The 20,424-nt window shown below is 33.3% G+C and overlaps 1 protein-coding gene across 1 annotated transcript in view; it reads left to right on the top strand.

Moving 5' to 3' along the window:
• LOC145680397 (meiosis inhibitor protein 1-like) overlaps positions 1–20,424 on the top strand; it is a 265,116-nt gene that overhangs the window by 204,264 nt on the left and 40,428 nt on the right. The window contains exons 7-11 of the mRNA XM_081750854.1: positions 607–728; positions 7,170–7,324; positions 9,580–9,750; positions 11,308–11,610; positions 16,598–16,736. Coding sequence (XP_081606980.1) covers positions 607–728; positions 7,170–7,324; positions 9,580–9,750; positions 11,308–11,610; positions 16,598–16,736 — 890 coding nt within the window. The remainder of the gene's footprint in view (positions 1–606; positions 729–7,169; positions 7,325–9,579; positions 9,751–11,307; positions 11,611–16,597; positions 16,737–20,424) is intronic.

The raw sequence follows: 20,424 nt of genomic DNA, 5'->3' as shown, positions 1-20,424 counted from the left end.
GTAAAATCAGTAAAATCAAACCATTAAAGTTCCATTCATTTCAAAGAAAACAGAAAATTACGTAGTTCCCCGTATAAATCAATGAGGTTAAAAACAAAGATGGCACTATTATTCAACACCGTTTAGCCGTGAAAATCAGTGAATCTATAAATTTATTGTGGAGCGTATTTTTTAAGATTGGGTTATATTTTCAAATTTATTCTTGACTGTTTTCACCCATTAGCAATAGATTTATTTCCTAAGCCTCAAAGAAAGCACACGTCAATTTTTAAAGGGAAAGATAAATTTTGCGTATAAAAGTGTGGAGAACGAAAAAGTACTTCATATAAGAGTTGTGTCTTTTTGGTCGCAGAATTGGAATCTGCAGTATAAACAGGGGGGTATTTGAAATTTTATAGTTTCCTTTCCTCTCCCTTGGGGAGGGGGACGACAACTTCTCTTTGTGTTAGTTGAATAGATCTTTTTAAAATATTGGACACGTGTTTCGTAATATTTGGATCGCAAATTTCTCGACATATTCCATTGTCCCGACCTTTTTGTTACACTGCATATACCTTTAGAGATCTAAAAATGAAACTTCTTTTTCTGTTTTTATTTTTTAATTAGATGTGATCGAGTGCATGGTTGCCAAATTGGACATGTGTTATTACGTATTCAACGATGAGAAGTCATCTGAAATTATTGGACCATTGAAAAGAATCATGGTGGGAAGAGATGATTCGTTGCAGGTAAAATCCATTGAAATTTATTGAAAAAGTCTATGTGTAATATCAAACTTTGAACTGTGTTTGCTAAAAAATAATACATAAAATTTGTGAATACAGTAAAATACCAGTATAACGAAACTTTCAGGACTGTTAATTTGTTACAATGAAATGTTACACTGAAATGGATCGATTCTCAAGGGCTCATCTGTTGTTATGTTCACTACACGGTACACATTGATTCAACAGGAATTTACAGAGAAAATGTCAATATTTATTAGATGAGAGGAAAATTATGGTGTATACACGAAGTAACAGACTCAAAAATAATTTTAATGAGTAGTTATAAATGAATTAAAGAATTCTTAAGAGGGAATATTACGTCAAAATGTACATGTAATTAATTAAAATGAATCCAGAAGTTAATTTTTAATATTTATTATAAGAGAGAATCTGTCTTGACTACGACTTAGAGCTTTAATTTTTACATTGGAAGATGCGGAAAGCTTATTCAATAAAATAACGTTCATTGGTTACTTTCAAATCGGTACTCTGTTCGATTGATCGCGTACATGTATGAAAAATGGCTACCATATCTGAAAGGAAACAGATTCAAGTGTGATACGAAATTATGGACGGGTTTATGCACAAACGAAGTGTTTTTGTGTACAATTAAACCTATTAGAGGGGAAAACCCTCGATCTCAACCGTACCGCAGATATAGAGAAATAAGAGGAAGGCTGGCGTTTCGATATTATGCGAATTTTTGAATATGTAGCGATAGTACAAGTAAAAGAGACTTTTAAGAATGAAGAATTCCTTCATCCACGAAACTTTAGTAATACGTCGCCTTAGACATGAGAGTTAGAAAACCGGACAGTCCATTAAAATTCTAGGGGAAGAATGTATTGGAGGGAGAAAGCGAAAATACCGGAGTTCCATTATTGCCTGAAATAAGCGCGTAAGGTGTCTATGTATAGGTTTCTTGGTACGCTGAATCGAATAAAAGCGTCATCACTCAAATAGAATGAAAAATGTAATATATATATATATATATATATATATATATATATATATATATATATAGTGGCCGTCCAAACTTTCCAAATATTTATGATTTCTACAGTTATTAACCTATCGAAACTGTGTTTGATGTACAGTACAGAAAGGCGTACAGGTTTCCGTTTTTTAAGTGGAAGATACTTTTTTTGTTTATTGATTCATACTTTGCGTTTTAATATATGTCACACTACTACACACTATCGTACTTACATTTGCAACTATACGTGTTTATGTTTCATATTATTTGATTTGTTTTTCTATAGCGCTTTTGCACAGAATATGACCTTCTTTTTTTGTTCACATAATAACATCTCTGTTCTATTGGCAATATAATTAATACAATTTCATATAATCTTTTCTCATTTTCTACGAACTAAAGACATGATATATTAGCAAGTAATATCATACAATTTTGTTCTTCGTGTCAATGGTGTTTGTTATTCTTCATAGCCCTTTTCTTTCCGGACCCGGGTAAAAGCTGCGCCACTCACTTCAACATTCAACACCACTTTTATTCGCTCTGGTGAATCTTAACGTTTCAATGCAATTTTCAAACATATTCACTCGCAACAGCCGAAAATCCACAAAATATCAGAGCACCAGCTTTCTCCTTACCTCTCTATATCTCCGGAACCTTTGAGATCGAGGATTTTTCCCTTCGATGGGTTCAATTGTACACAAAAACATTTCATTTGCGCATAAACTCGTCCACAATTTCATGTCACACTTGAATCGGTTTCCTTGTGAGTAATAAAATAATGTAATAAAAACTATTTATATTATAAAACTTAATGAACTTTGGTTATGTTTTGGAAAAGTAAATGTAAGTATAGGCAAAAAGATGAAATTTTCATTCGAAATACTGAAAGTTCGAAATTTGTTAAAATGAAATCGGGAAAGGGAAGGAACCTAAAATTAACTTGAAATTTTGAATATTTTTTGATAGGTACTACCGTTCGTTACAGCGACATTTAACTGTAGCTTGAGGTGCTCACAAGAAACAGAGTTGTGATAAAGTATGTCTTTAAAATTTTAGAGGAGGATTTAGGCGAGAAATTGAGACTTTTAGATATGACAATTAAAATGTGTGTAATTGTATAAGAACAACATTTTAATCAATCACATATCCTGAATGATGAGTTGAGGTCAGAACCATTGAGAAAATTTTAAAGTAAACATTGGTGGGACATTTTAGGTTAAACTAAGAGGATGTGTTATGAGCCTTGGGGGAAATCACTCTTTGAATATATCACATTATCTCATGCGATTAAAGATATAAAGTGTGGACAAATGTATTTCCTCCGGAAGGGTAATACATTATTCCTTCAATAGCTTTAGCTGTATATGTCCCTCAGCATAAATCTTTAAAGTCAGTAGGGTTGCCAACCGTCTGGTATTTTACCGGACAATTCGGGATTTGGCCTTGTCCGGTTTCCGGTACGATCTCAAAACCGGACGTTAAATATCCGGTAATTTTTCCTCTTACTAGTCATATTCTCTGGTCTGTTAAGATTATTTTGGAATGACGAAAGAAATCGTTTGTCAATGAACATGGTTAAAGGAGAGTTTATGCGCGGAATTTGCTGAAGAGTTGAAGACAGAAAAATTTACGAACTTATCAAAACTGCTAAAGATCAACAAAAGTACATTTTTAAGAGCACAGCTGGCACTGCTTCATACTTAGCTACATCTTTCAATTAAATATTGCATCCAGATCCAGCAAAAGTATATAGTCATTATGAAACATTACCAGCCCTAGCGAAGCTGGTAAGACTCATTTTTCAAGTTGATTTGGTTCACGTCATGATTATATTGCCAATCATATTTGTTTTTTTGTTTTCCATACAATGTACTATATTGATGGTTAACAACGAAAATTACATGTGCCGACTCAACCAAAACTGGAATTAGTAAGTTTAATAAATGCTTCACAAGTAACTAAAGCTATCAAATTCGAACTCCGAACCACTCAATTTTATGTGAAGTTTTATGTGTAACCTCTTTTAGGTTGTTCACATTTTTGACGAGCGAGAATGTCGTAATCTTAAGAGTACACGTACTCCAGAAAGGTATCCGGTATTTCCATTTTCAAAAGTTGGCAACTCTAAGAGTAAGGATTGTTTATAGTGTACTAAAACACAAAGAAAAGGTTCGGATTTCTCATAGGAAACATGGCTCGGAGCATGCGCGCCGACTACGTGGGTGCTCCGGGGCTACAGCACCCACAAGATTTTTAGTTTGGCCCGGGTTTAAACCCGTTTCTCTTGCGTTTAAGTCAGCCGTGTCACCGACTGAGCTAGGGCAGCCGCAGCTTATCCTTATAATACCGGTATATTTTACTTTATCACAGCACAGGCCTTTATGACAGTGTTCATAAAAGATGTTAACTAAAAATAAATCAAACAAACATCGAGACTTCCCTGAAAACATATAGGCTAACACGTCCCGCCATTGATACGCATCCACATAAATTTTGGAAAGTCGGCTCCATTGGCTCGGAGCGCGGACAAAGAAACCTCCACAAAATCGGATACCAATCACAGCAAAACATCTAAAGAATACTGTATAATTGTGACCACTGCAACAATTCGCCAGATCTGCAATACTTTTAGAAACAATAAGGTTAACGATTTCGAAAGATTTAGGTTACTTCAAAGAGCAATGCGTAAGATGATAATTAACTGCGTTAAAACATTATCTGCACATTATCGCAATATAAGAGTAATCGTATACATTACATTAGATAACAGAAATCGTAAATAGAGTTTACAGAAATTTACAAGTATGGTGATACTTGGACGACTTTTCTTAGTAAATTGTCGAACTTGTATTGTATCTTTAGTAATATTTATCATAGATCACTCTTTAATTGTAGCTACAATTGTCTCATTACCATAATCAACAGCAACTCATCGTATTTCATCATTTCACATTACATATTTGAAATCTAATTGTTGATCCAGCAAATCCAATGGATTTCTCAATATTGTGTAAATACAGGTACGGTAAACACCTCGTCTAAGTTAAATGATAACCACCGATTACGTACCGCGTTCAGATATCAATCAATATACACCTAGAATATTAATCATAAATATCAAGCATATTTCCCGTCGTGAATATCTCATTGTAATGAAAGTTGGAACTAGATCATCTGTTGTTAAATATACTTAATTACCCTTTATTTGGGTTGCAAATCGTTGGTGCGAAGATGGGAAGATCTTAGGGTTAGTCTACTAAATTATTTGACTATTAACCATATTAGCGTTTAGTTACGAAAAAATACAAAACTATTAGATACAAGTTGTAAAATAATGTGTAAATTAGAAGCTTTTGGATAAATTATTTAATCGCCAGATTATGAGAATTAAACGTCCACGATTTAGAAGAACTATAACTTTTCTTTTCTGCAATAGAATGTTTATATCTGTTTAGACCGATTTTCAAATAAACAAGAAAAATATAATACAGAAAACAGCAATTAGGAATTCCGTAAAAACTCGTATCACATTAAATTAGTTGCGAGTGACGACCATTTTGGATACCCAAATTCTCAAGTAAGCAACAACATACACATAAACTTGACATAGAATGTTAATGTGTACATGTTTACATTGAAATTCAATAATTGTTCAACATGGCTAATGTAAGATAAGAAATTCAAAGAAAGAACATAAGTAAATAAAATATTAACATAATATTTATACGTAAATCAGGACAGAATCTGTTCCATAACACAAACAAGAAATTGAATTCACTTTTAATAACTATTCGTTCAGGAACTTCTAGTGTAACAATCTATATTCTCTAAAAGATATATTTCAGTTTATTAAGGATTTTTTGTTTAAATACTTCTGTCTTCCCTTATATGAGCTCATACATCATAGGTGCTCATCTGTTTTGTCCACGAAATACGTTTATCCTCATCCTAGGTATGACCTGGCTTCTTCAAACGTATTATTCTTGTATACATTATATATTATAAAAATTACTCATTAGTTTCAACTGTTTTTTTCTAGAATTCCCTAAAGTTTTAATGGTGCAATTTCCATCATGACCCCTTTGTGGTCACCTCAATATACATAGATAGAAACAGTAAAAGGATTTATTAATCAAATTAATGAAACATAAAGCTACTTAACTTAAAAATATATCTCTGACTTTCCTGCAACTCTGCGATGTGACTATGTAACTTTGTGATATGAATTTGTGACTTACAGTTAGTCATCGATTTACGACCGACTTCGGTTATGACTACCCAGTCATAAGTGGACTTTTTGTCGTAAGACGATCAGGTGGTAGCTTACTATACGAGTACAGTATGACATAAAACACATTTTTTTTTTATTAATCGTCAGCCTTCGATATAGGCTACGGTTACACTGGTTCAGAATTCGTACAAAATTCGTTCAAAATGATGTTACAATACAAACAGCTAATTGTTTGTTTCTTGTTTTTAATTATATTTCTAAAGGAAGACCGTTCTACAGAATAATGCAATTGTAGGTCAATGGGCGCAGTATTTTGAAGAATGAAAATAACAAAGAACCAGGAGAAGATTAAATAAAAGGATCTTTTAATATGTAGAAAAAAGCATAGTCAAGCATATCCACAACTTAATCACGAAAATATGGCAAGAAGAAATACCACAAAGCTGGCCAACAGGAATAATAAGCCCAATCGTCAAGAGAGGGTACAAACAGTTTGCATATAGTTGCATAACACTAATCAATTGACTTCACTGAATTTTCGAGGGGATTCAGTTCTTCGAAATACGAGTCGAAACATATTAGATTTGCTTATTCACACACTATAGTATATTTGCTGTAGTTAATGAAGTTACGCTATGCGCGTGAGTAATTGTTTGACATTAATTTTTATGAGCACACGTATATCAAGGTATGTGTATATCTCTCCCTTCCCTCGGGAAAATCCTGCAGGCGTTTCTAAACGATAGCTGTTTAAATATTAGTCATATGTATATTATTACTACTGTTATTATTATTACTGCCGTTATTTCTCTAATTTTTATTAATATAAGTCGTTGATAATAACCAGCTAACCCTTACAACCGGTCACAAATGTGAATAGTCGTAAGTCGACGATTAACTGTACTCTTGTCTGGTAGTATCTTAATACGAATGCATACAGGTTATTTTGTACAAATTGTAATAATGTGTCTTTCGTATTTTTTTAACTTCTACTTTTGAATAGCTAAGAATAGCTACACTGTTATTTACCTCGCAATTTCTCTGTTATTTTATTGTAAGCGAAACAATATTTATTGTTTATTATATTACTCTTTTCTGGATACTATTTGAATACGTTAATATGCATGTAGACTTTTTTCTTACAAACTGAAATAGTGTGACTTTCATATTTTTTCACTTCTACTTTCAATAGATTGGAGCCATAAATTGTCTTGCAGTATGTTTATCTACCTGCAATCCAAATACTATGGAATTTTCGACACTGAAATTTCACGAAAAACTGCTGGAAGCTGATGTTGCAGAATATTTATGTGAAGCTATGGCAACTCCAAATTTACTTGTCCTTCAGTATGTATGTTTTTTTGTTTGTTTTGTTTTAACTGCTACTAAACCAAGAATACAGCGTGTAGCTTCTTTTTTATTTTAATTCAAATTTACAGTAGTAGTTCAGATTTCACTTTAAACGATAGGTCTCGTCCTACATAGCTTCGCTGCTGACAAAGGATGTAAATTCAATTGAGAAAGGGAAGAAAATTATATAGCAAGTTATCCCTAGATTGGCTTTACTTTGTTCCTCTTATTCAAAACCTTACATGTTCATATACTGTATAACAGTTCAGGATGTCCCAGAATTCTTCCCCTGACTTCAAACATTCATAAGGCATAACATATGACACATAGACAAATACTTGTTATCGTGAATTGCGTGTAATATATTCAAGTTTTTGTGGACATAATACATTTCTACTTGTGATCCTTTCGTTGCCCGAAGGATATCCAGGCGATATTCCAATTCCACCCATGTGTTGGTCAACATTACTTGAGGGATGGATGTTATGACTTCAGTAATTATGCACCGTAATGCTGCATGTCGTTCACTGGTGTTAGGTAAATCTGGTTTTGACATAATGCGAAAGGAAGAAATCCAGTGGTGTTATGTCCGGTGATCGCGGAGGCCAGTTTATGGAACTATCAAGCCCGATCCATCTTCCCGGATCGTCTTTTCACTGAAGAAAAGATCCTATGATTTTAGTGTGCATGAATCCGCACTACACGTTCAGTTTAAGGCTGTCTCTGACGGTCTCAAACACAGCGTGGGAATTCTTGGACACCCAGATCCTAGTATTATGTTGGTTGACAGCAACGTTCAAATGAAATGTGGTCTCATCTGAGAAAATGACCCGTTTCAGATAGTCAATCTCTACCTCAATCTCAGACAGCATGACAATAGCAAAGTCATAACGAGTATTATAATCCGTTGGTTGTAGGGACTACACAATCTGGACTTCGTACGCACGAAAAGATATTTATGTAGGATAAAGTGCACTCATGTGAAGCTCTGCGGACTGACTTCTTGGGACTTCTCACGAAGGGGTCTCTCACTACCTGAATTGTCTGCGCACTAGGTCCAGGGCTGCCAGTTCTAGAGAGATAACTAACGCTGCCTGTTTTCTTAAACTTAGCATACCACATCTCGGTGCTTTTGACATCCGGTGGCTGTCTATGGTATGTCGTCTGGAATTGTCTCTGGACTGTTTTCGCGGACTGTGTCTCGTGATACCAGAAGACATATTGGGCCTTCTCCTGGTTTAAGTACATGCTTTTAAAATTCGGTGTCCGATTCCGCTCTTGTTACGTCACTGGGCCCTGTAACAAACAGGGAAAGAATTCTGGGACACCCGGTATTACACACAATATAGTAAATTGTTTCGTGAAAACTGGCAATAAAGAAATTGCAATTGCATGTAAGAAAGAAAGCGTATGTTTTCCATTCAACGAATTTGAATGAAATGCTGCATAAATCACTGCACAAACAAATGATTATTAATAAAACAATTTAGTGAATATTGTCAGGTAATCCATGAGGTCAAATCGTACTTAGTGGTTTATTAATTTTCGGTTAACTTCAGCAGTGCCCCTCCTTTTTTCCTAAAATTTTGGAAAATTTACAGGAGAAAGGAGGTAAGAAACGTTGACTTGGAGAACTTATGTAGTCTTTAGATGTGTAAGGTTGGGAATAAAGTTATGCTTAATACGAGAAGTTATATGTAGAAGTTGGTACTATTTTCAAACTGCAGAAGCTTTTGCGGAAGGTTTCGACGCTCGAGAAACATAATAGTCGTACAGCATGACCAAGTGGAAGGTAACCTAACCTAAACTACAATTTTTAATATTTTAAGTGCTTTTTTGTAGGCTTGAAACTGGAAGAGCACTTCTAAAGATAAGCTTTAATTTTACTTATAATTTTGCTTTAATAAACGTATTGATACAAATTAATTTTTTAAAAAAGATACATGTCAAGTTTTGGTAGAAATGAAGTTAACAACACTATTGTTTGATACGCGCGGGTACACATTTTGTGAGATGACTGCACCTGTCAAACCTTGCCTACGCTTAGTATATTTGTAATAAATATACATTTTTTATTATAAACTATAGCGTGTGCTATCGTTTTTCTCATTTTTCTCAAAACTTGGTTTTTCTGACATGTCTCTTTTACAAAAAAAAAAAAAAAATCAAATATACAATTGTCACAAAAAATAAAAAATGTATAGTTAGCATAGAAGTAAATCTCCTAAAACAATTCGTTCATTTTTTTACAGATCTATTTTCAACTGTTTAAAACTCTTAACAAACTCTAAATACTTTTTCTCTCGGTGTCACGTGGTGTACACACTTGAATCAATTCTAAGGACACTTCATTTTGTAAAAAATCAGAATAATATCAAAATTTTAAGCAATGGGCTTGAACTACTTGCCATTATTCTTCAAGGGTAAGATATTTTCAGACGTATCTTTGATTTTAAATATTATGTAGCTTCAAAAATTATGTGTTTGTACTAGTGTAAAAAATTTGTTTCAGAAGTACAATAAGATGATTCTTTACTGCATGGATTATTACTTTTTTCAACTATTTACTGCATTTTTAACTACTAAGTAGTAACTGCTCTTCAGATATATATATATATATATATATATATATATATATATACAAGAATTTCAGTATTAGGCTTAATGTGTAAAAAGAAACTGAAATTGGAACTGAAAACAGAAGACAAACCTGACATATGATCTTCTAAATAGCAAACTGACTCTTAAAATCATAAGTGTTGAAATGTGAATTATAGAATATGAATAGTACTCGAGATTTCTGTTTATATATGGGCCCGTATTAAAGTATCATGTATGTTATGATGTGTGTAGAAAGCATGCAAGGCTATTATCGTATTTTTGATTTGTTATGAATATTAATATCGTATGTACCGCAAATAGCAATTTAATATTTCTATGTAAACACCTAAGCACAACCTTGTATGAAAATGTGAAATTTATTTCATTTAAAATTTGAGAATTATATAACTATTGAAAACCTATTACAGCGACAATTGTTAAGAAAATTGACTTAATTCAGATCAATTGTCACTAGAAATTAATTGCAAAGTTTCCTTTTCTTTTAAAATACCCATATATATAATTTGCTGTAAGTAAAGATTAACTTAATTACTATACAATTTTATTTCCGTATTTAGATAAATAACTTCCTTGCATTTTAGAAGTTACTTCATAAGAATGCTTCAGTGTATTTTCATTTATGAGAAATTAGTTCTTTGTCTTGTTTTTAGCATTTGTAGAGATATATTTCCTAACAGCTGCTAAAATAGTGACCCTATGTTAAATATCAAATTACATAATTTATTAAATATCTACTATTATTCTCAGCATATGTACAATTCAAGTAAGTTAGAAGTTACAATACAATCTCAACAACAAAATAATGTAATAAGAAAAAAATATTGTAAAACAGGATGAATTTCAATTATATTTTGAAACAATGAAGTTAAGTGTATGAAATTTTCATTCGTTATGCTGAAAGCACGGAATTCGTTAAAATGAAACAGGAAATGGGGAAGGGCCCTCAAAATAATTTCCCAATTCTGCACATTTCGTTCACAACACAAAGTTTTTTTTTATTCTACAATAGGATTCTTCTTAAATTATACGAAAGAAGTGTTTATGTTCAGACTTCTTAAAATTTCTAATAAGAAAATGTTATTATACCATTTATGAAAGTTACATTAAATTATTGGTATTTATGCTACTTAGTTTGTTCATATTTTATTTATTTCGTATTATTTTATTAAAGAAGCATTCATATCATTTTATTTTCAACTAACTATACGGTTATTGGTGCACTTTGTTACCAATACTGTATGACTTGAATTACATGAACCATTAGAGTAGTCATAGTACTCTAAATATGTCTAGAGTACAGTTAGAATTAGGACCTGTATAAATTATTGTAATATGTTGATATAGTTTATACTTTACAGTATCCACAGAGAGGACTCAAACAAAGCTATGGTGCTAGGAAATGTTGGCTATTTTATCCAGCTTGCAAATATCATATCTGATGGATTGTCTCATTCTTCTATCACTATCAGATGGGATGCTGGTCGTATACTGATAAGTTTACTGAATGGTAGCCAACTTAAGCAAGTTCCTATTGTTTCTGTGTTCACTCTTGTAGAACTTGCTTTCAAGAACTTGACGTGCCTAAATGGTCAAGACTCTACGGATAGTTGTTATATAGAAACTATTACTATACTTTGTGACATCGGATACTATGCCGTAAGGTAAGATTTCAGAAAAATACAGGGTTATTGCAAATTTTATTCATTAGGTTTTAAAATAATGTAATTCTAAAGCTGGAGATCGCTCTTTTTCCTGCTAAATCATGTAACGAAAATGCGTATCTCAAATGTTCATCTCGTGTGCAAACTTTCTTGTTACTGACCAGATTGCAACATGAGTTCAGTTTGTAAATGAAATGAAACGAATGAAATGAAAATGTCTTTATTGAAGCGGGTGAGGTTCAGCCGTGGCTGCTTTACCACCTAACCCTTGTCAAAAGAATACAATATTAAACATTATCAAATGGAACGAAAAAGAAAAGAAAAAAAGTAAAAATTACCATACAAGTGAAAGACTAAATCAAAAAATAAACAAGTCACATATGCAATAAAAATGTATCGATATTGTTGGATTTAGCTAAGTTGTTACATAAAACTGTGCATGTCGTAAGTGCCAGAGGCCAGTCGCTGGGATCTCATCAAATGTGATTTTAATGAATTTCGAAATGAATTAAATGACTATTTCCGTGAGAGCTTTTGGTATCGCATTCCATACTCTCGGACCTGCTCTAGAAAATTATCCTTGTACTATCTTCAGTTTAAGTCTTTGTACATTCTTACTGTTCCGCGTGATGTGAGAGTGAATTTGTGACCGCTTTGTAAATTTACAATATAAATATTGTGGGGATTGTTTTAAGGATTTAATATATCAGACAACTATAGCGCAGATATCTTCTTCTCGACATTGTTAAAATATCGTTTCTATTTAGCACTGATAGGATATGTTCCGATTTCTTTAAGTTAAGGGCAAACCTAATGCACGAGTTTTGTATTTTCTGTATAGTTTTAGAATTGTAAACGGAGATAGATGGTCCATATACAGCGTCAAAGTAGTCTAATAACGGTAAAACAAAAACTTGTATGAGATAAAATTTCATAGACTGACATAAAAAGTCTTTGGCTTTGTAAAGTCGACGTAATAAAATAATAGCTTTATTACACTGAGTAGATATATGATTATTATAATTTAGTTCCTTACCCAATATAAGTCCTAAACTTTTCACATGGTTAGAGTAAGAAATTAAGTGTCCATAATTTTTATTTTTAGATCCGCTGCCTTGATTTTACTCAACTGTTGTGAGGTTCCTATAATCGTAAATGTACACTTACTGGGGTTGATGATAAGACCGTTATCGGTACACCATTCAGATATAGAGGTCAAATCTCTATTAACAAGTTCTACAGTTTGTTCAATATTTTGTGGTGATGACATGATGCAAAGTTGTGGGTCATCCGCATAGCAATGCACAGTAGAGTGTTTAATGGAATCTATGAGGTCAGCAATGTAAATAGAAAATAAAAGGGGACCTAAGATTGATCCTTGAGGTACTCCTTTGTTTATAACGAGTGAGGAAGATAAGGGATTTTGAGCTGTCCTAAGATATACTTGTTGCTTCCTGCTAGTAAGTAGCTTTCAATCTAGTTTATAACGGTATCAGATAATTTATAATACCTTAGTTTAGCCAACAACAGGTTATGATTAACTAGATCGAAGGTTTTGATTAGGTCTAAGAGGACTATGATTGCAACTTGAGAGTTATCAACTGCGTTTAATATCCCATCTGTTACCTCGAGCGTCGCACTGACAGTACTATGATGCTTACGAAAACCGGATTGAATAATAGGGATAATATTATTATGATTTACATAGTCGTATAATTGCTGGTTTACTAATTTCTCGACAACCTTTGACATTACTGGTAAGATACTAATTGGACGTAGCTCGTTTAAGGTAGTTACACGGGGTTTCTTTCGTAGGCACCACTTTTGCTGTTTTGCAGGCAGTAGGAAAGCAGCCGTTAACTAGTGAATAATTAATTATTTTTGTTAGAGATGATAGTATGAATGGCAACGCTAATTTGATCATTTTAGTGCTTATTGCATCAAGGCCAGCTGAGTTAGATTTTATGCTGTGTACCGCCTTTCTCACATCGGATTCATTTACTGGGTCGAATAGAAATGTTGTCTGAAACTGTGGATGTTTTTTTAGAGAGAAATTTCTTAGTTTGATTGTCAACTCTCTCAGTATTAATAGGAGGCAAACCAGGAAGGCTGACGAAATGATCATTAATAATATCTGGATCATTGATTTCACTGGAAGGTGCTACATCATTGTTCCTGTTACAAAGACTCAGCTCTTGTATTACTTTCCATTTGTCTTTAACTGCAGTGCAGTTTTTAATACGATAAGAGAACTAAGCAATATTTTCTTGTCGAGCCACTGACGTTGTAAAATTCCTAAGTCTTTTAAACTCTTCCCAATCTTGGGGCCGCGGTGGCTCAGTGGTAGAGCGTTCACCTCTGGTGCTTGGGGTCCCGGGTTCGATCCCAGCCCCCGCCAAGTGAGCTTTGTGGGGGACAAACACCGTGTGCGTGGGTTTTCTCGGGGTACTCCCGTTTCCTCCCACTTTCTTCATTGCACCATTTCATTCATTACTCATCATCACCGTCTCCTTTAGCCTAACCGACATAACCGTGGGACGTAAAACTCAAAGATTTCATTTCATTTCATTTCTCTTCCCAATCTTGTTGGTTCTGGTACGCTTGAACTTGAGATGTGCTCGATCACGCATTTTCTTTAATAGCTTGGTATTACTTGAGAGATATGGGAGTTTAGTTTTAGAAAGCTTGATCTTTTTAATAGGAGCATACACATCAAATATATGTGTTAATGAGTCCTGTATAAAATATGTGCTTTAGAATATGACTCAGTTTGTTAGTTGTTACAGTGCAGAGTGCATTCCAAAGACATGCTTTGTGACTTTTTCCTCTGTTTGCGATTATATTAAAGACGTTCTTTGTGTGTCCTCGTTATCAGGCGTCGTATGCAGATTTTCTTCCAGAGAATTTTGTCTGTGGAGGAAAGGGAAAGAGAAATATGAGAGGGATTTACTGAGACTCTACTTGCTAAAGAATTTCTTGCACAAAAGTGCCAAGTAATCGCAATTTAATTTATTCTAGCTCAGTAGTGGAAAATGGGGTGGAAGAAGGTAACTCCGGAAAGAAAGTGTGCTTGGAAAAAATCGTAATTGCATGAATTCATGGGCCGTATTATCGATTTTAGTTTAGTTTAATTTCCTTTTTGTACATACATGGCAACAGGAGACCAAGAACATAGGATATTTCAGTAAACATTAATATAACCAATTACAAAGCATAAAGTAAATCATTATTTTCTAATTGCGCGATTGTACTTCCTTTACCAAAATATTTACATTATCCGAGTATAAAACTATATCACTGGAATCCAAAAATTTATATAAATCATTTTTATAAATTACGAAAAGAATCTGGCCTAAAATGGACCCTTGAGGGACTCCTTTGTTATTAATACCAGGATACGACTGCTATCTTGCAAGTTGACTGTTTTGAGATCTCAAAATTTGAACAAGTTGTTCCTGTTCTTCAGATAGAAAGAAAATAAACTGTAGCCCGTAGCTCTTATACCATAATTGTGAAGTTTCTGTAGTAAAACCGAGTGATTCGCGTTGTAGAAAGCTTTAGAAAAATCAGTGAATTTCTTTCATATTCATGTTGATTAATAGCCAGACAGCCTTCATTCTGTTTCTCAACTTACTAATTTCATTATCGTATGAAACATTTTTGTTGCTTGAATGATCTTCTTGTATGTTTTTTTTATGTGTCGATATAAGAAATTACATCGACGGGTAAACACTTGCTTCTCTTTTAAAATTTTATTACAAGAAATTAGTTTCTGCTTAGATATTTTGATTTATGTTGTTACCCATTTCTTTTTATGTGTAGTATGTTCCTTAAAAGTTATTAAATTTTTATTATTTTTTTTAGATATATTAAATTTTTGAGGTGACAACTTAAATTATTAAGAGATTCCCAGTTTTCAAATGAAGGTAACGAAAATAATTTATATTTTTATCGGAGAAAGATCTAGTTATTATAATCGTATTGGAAGTATGCTTAATATACTTTTTGCTAATCATCCAAGAAAAATTAATGGCGTCATGATCGGAGAAACCTACATTATATACATTTAAAACATATCCATTTTCATATTTACTAATAATAAACTGATTGAGTGCGGTCTGTTTACATTTTGTCGGAATATTTGCTATAGATTTCAAATTAAAAAGCTTAAGCAACGTTTAAGCTTCGATTTGTTCGTCGAAACTATTAACCAATCTACATTAATGTCACTGCATATGATAATGTTACTGTGATTCAAAAGTGACTCGAGCTTATTTGTAAATATGTTAATATCACCTGAAGGTCTTCTGTAAATAGAGATAACACACATATTAGTTTGCGAGAATTTCTTAGCATCAATTTTTATGTGCATTTCTACACAGAAAGTCGTCACATCTATGTCACAAACATCAAGATCACTGTGAGTAAAAATAGCTATACACCATGTTGTCTGGTGAACCGTAAATGATAAAAAATAAGCTTCAAGCTATTGAATTAGACCATTGTAATTACACGTGTATTCAACCAATGTTGAGTCACACAAAAAGAAATGCACAGTCTTATCCCCACTTTCTAAAATAACTTCAAAGTGAGATCATAAATGATAAACTATACGTATGCCATATGACGAAAAGGAGGGCATATCGAATATTTGTAATAGTATGAGTAAAACATGATAATTTCTATTGTTTATCGTGTATAATTTAGTATTAGCCTATGTATAATACTCTGGATAATATTACATATACCGTACTCGTGAAATACAAATTATTAAAACCTGCTATATATTATATGAGTAAAAATAGAAGTATACAATGACCATAAAAAATATGTGATGATTTGGTGTTCTTTACGTGATAATTCAGTATTATAAATTAAGGAATGAAAAAATAAAGGGAAAAATATTCCTTTGATTTTTTTCAAACATATAGATTCTTTTCTTGATTGAATTGATTAGAAGACTATTCTTAAACCTTTGTTCTTGTAGGTTTTGCAAGGAATCTACATCTGAGACAGATATGGACCTAGATTTTGGCATAGAAGAAGTTGCAGCTCCAGATTGCTGCAAGAAAACATTCACCCTAGTAATACATTTTATACGTGAAAAATGTGCACCTTTCATTTTAGTAAGTAGCCGTTACGATATTTATATAAAACCATTGCTGAAGGACAATTTGGTTCAAAAATTTTATACTATTTGAACAATTCTCAAAGAAGTGAGGATAAACTCGCAATCGAGATCACTAGTTCTACTTTAATTACCAAAAAAAAAAAAAATTATGTAGTCTATCTTAAGAACCAGTCAATATTTGTACTTTGGTATCTTAATATTTACCAAAGTAAAACTTCTCCCTTACTATTGGCATGTTATGATATCACTTTTTTCTATGTAAAGTTTTAAACGATATGTAGCCTCTTATTATTTTTTTGTACTAAAATAGAAGCGTTGTGTTTGTAGTCCTCCGATATACTTTTACTAAGATACATCGATCTATCGTTGGGGAAGATTGGGTGCTGCTGTGAAATTTACAACTATGTTGGTAGTAGATTACTACTGAAGAGCCATCCATGCCAAATTTATCTGTCGTGAATTACCCAGACGAAGAGTGTCCTGAGAGGTAGTGCTTCCAGAGTAAAGGTGTCGGAAATAATATTGATTTATGTGCAAACGTAATGTTAATTTCAGGCATTTCAGAGTGACATTAATTGCTGGAATACTCGGTGTGGGAAGCAAAGGGAGACTACTACACTATTCCTCTAGTTTGCAGCAAATTTATATATGCAGTCGACAAGAAAAGAAAAAAAAAATACTTTATTACAAACTGGACACAAAATATGCGAACATCTTTTAGGAATGATTACAGTATGAGCATTTCGTAAAAATAAAAATGTGGAATTAAAATACTCCTCCATTCACATTTGAGGAGAGGGAGAGATGTCTAAGAGAAAATCGTTAGACAAGAGCGTGACAGCAGATTGCAAATAGAAAAATGGAATATTCATAGTACAGTGTTACAAGAAGAGAAATTAGAAAGTTTGAAAACAGCTATGAAAAATAATACTTTAGATTTACATCGTGTAGAATACAAAATTAGATGGAAAAGTAATACTGTAGATGAAGCAAAAACTATAGGATATCCTAAATCAGAGTGCGTAATTGATGTATGCTGTTAAATTAAGAAAAAAGGATTGCCTAATGCGTCGTGTAATTATTAAAACCGAAAATTATTTAAGTGAATACTTCCACTTTTCTCTCTTGACGATCCTTCCGGTAAAATGCTTTTTACATCCCAAACTCGCATGCTATTCAGCAATGTGAGAATGTAACATACGAATTTGGAATGAGAGAAGCATTTGGCATGAAGACTTACTAACTGAAAATCTGATTATTCACTGAAACCATTTTGGCAGATAACACGACGCATTAAATAGGTTTTGTTTTCTTAATACATGGTATTCTATTCAGGTAAATAAATAAATAAATAAATACAAGGAAGTCAGTCTTAAGAGAAAGGAGAAAGATTTCGTGGCAATTCAAACTGTGTAACCATTACATATACATCGGAAGGAGTGCAAGGAAATTATTTAAAATTTTTAAAAAAGCATATTTAGAAGAGAAGAGGGTATGCATAATTGTAATGGTCGATTTCAGTGCTGTTTCAAGAGAGAGAGAGAGAGAAAAAAGAAACGAAATGAAACCTTGAAGTTTTACATCCCACGACTATGCCGGCTAGGCTAAAGGAGACGGTGATGATGAGAAATGAATGGAGTGGGCGGAATCGGGAGAACCCCGAGAAAACCCATGCACACGGTGTTCGTCCACCACAAAGGTCACTTTGGCGCGAGCTGAGTTTGAACCAAGGATCCCATCCACCAGAGGTGAACACTCTACCACTGAGCTACCGTGGCCCCAGGCAAGAGAAAGGTAAGTAACAGAAAGGTAGCATAGTAGATAAACAAGATTGTAAAGAAACTATGAAATATATGAAAGAAGATAAGTTTTAGAAGGCGTAATTGACTACTAATAGAAATAGCTTGGTTCAAACAGCACAAGAGAAGCAGAAGTCCTCAATAGTTCAAGGGAAGTAGATGGATTATGTCGCAGCACAAGAAAGGAAACTATTTAGATAACATCAAGGTTGTTCCAGGGGCAGATATCTTTTCAGAAGGACTAGGGGACAAATGACTCGTTACTTTGTTTACCGGTGGAATAAAACTTAATATGTTAAATGTTAAACGAAGAAAGAATTAAAATATATGTGTTGGTTGTAAATAGGCATTTGGCCGAGTGAACTGAATATCTAGTTGGGAGTGAAAAAGAATGTTAGATAGAAGACTCATAAAGAATTTATACATGATTTCACTGGTAAAAGTTTAAAATAGGAGAAAAATGACAGAGGAATGTGTGATTGAAAGTGACAAACAACACAGTGTTGGAAAGAAAGAAAATAGTAAAACGAGAGATAAAGTATTAGTTGCGTGCTAACAAGTGACGAGTGACTTAGAATGTACATGTACGAGCAATACGCACTAACATAAATATTTATGCATATGGTGATAGTTATGGTAAAGTAATATGTAAGCTGATAAAATAACACGAAATAACAGACAAGATTAATTAATAATTGGACGTAAGCTAATAAAAAGTGACGGATACAATACTCTACTACTAGATAATGACTAAAGCCAACATTAGCTTGAAGATACTGCGTTTGTTAGACTTTCAAACTATGCTATGCATAAGTGTTGGAAGTCTCATAGGTTTCGTCCGTCCCTCTGTTGAGGTATAAGAGCGAAAACGGTCAGAGATATCGAGATGCTGTTTATTGCAATCGATTCAGCGTTGTAAGAGAGGGTTTCATCTCCTCAGGTTAACCCTCTTTCCAAATTGAAAGTGGTTCAAATTAGTCATTTTCAGTTCCGACAATTATCACTATAGAATGAAAATGATAGCGAGAAGCTGTTTATTGCAAACAATTAAGCTCCTCAAGATAATGCACCATGACTATTAGCAAAACCAGAAACGGTTCAAATTTACTATTACTTCGGTTTCAATACTGGTTTCTTAAAGGAAAAACGGCAAGAGATACTGAAGTACGGTTTTTGCAGTCGATTTAGCGTCCCAAGAATAGCTTCCATCTTCTCCGTTAACGATTTATTCAAACAGGAAGTAGTTCAAATTAATCATTTTCAACTTCAGCATTTATCACTATAGAACAAAAATGGTATAAGATAGTGACAAACTGTTTTCGGCAATCGATTCAGAGTCTCAAGAGAACATACCGTCACAACCTGCAACACTTTACCAATACCGGAAGTAGTTGAAATTTATTACCACTTTCAGTTTCAGTACTGATTTCCATAGAGCAAAAAGGGACTAAGGCAAAGTGGTTCAAATTAACCATTTCTGGTTTCAACATTTATCGCCATAGAACTAAAACACCAAGGGATAGCGAGTAGGCCTAATGACTTTTTGATATGGACTCAACGTCCGAGGAACAAATTCTATCTTCAATCGTATTACTCTGTTGCAACCAATAGTTATAGATGTACTACTTCAAGTTTGAGTATTGAATTCAAATAGTCTGGAAGTCTACCGTAGCTTCATACTGTGAAACGAAACTCATTTTTTTATTTTTATACGATTTTTTATATATTTTATAGTTTTATTTGATTTTATCTTTTTTAAAAATTAAAATTGATGGATACTTTACTATGAAAAGACTAATAAATTCAAGAATGAAGATTATGTGTGTCCTAATGGTGAAATATGTAGTGACCGGAGTGTTCACTATGTGCAACAACATGTTATGC

The sequence above is a fragment of the Thermobia domestica genome, chromosome 3 (assembly GCF_964235325.1).
Source record: "Thermobia domestica chromosome 3, izTheDome1.hap1.1, whole genome shotgun sequence".
Classification (NCBI taxonomy): domain Eukaryota; kingdom Metazoa; phylum Arthropoda; class Insecta; order Zygentoma; family Lepismatidae; genus Thermobia; species Thermobia domestica.
The sequence above is the reverse complement of the archived record's forward strand: the minus strand, read 5'-3'. Positions and strand labels throughout refer to the sequence as shown.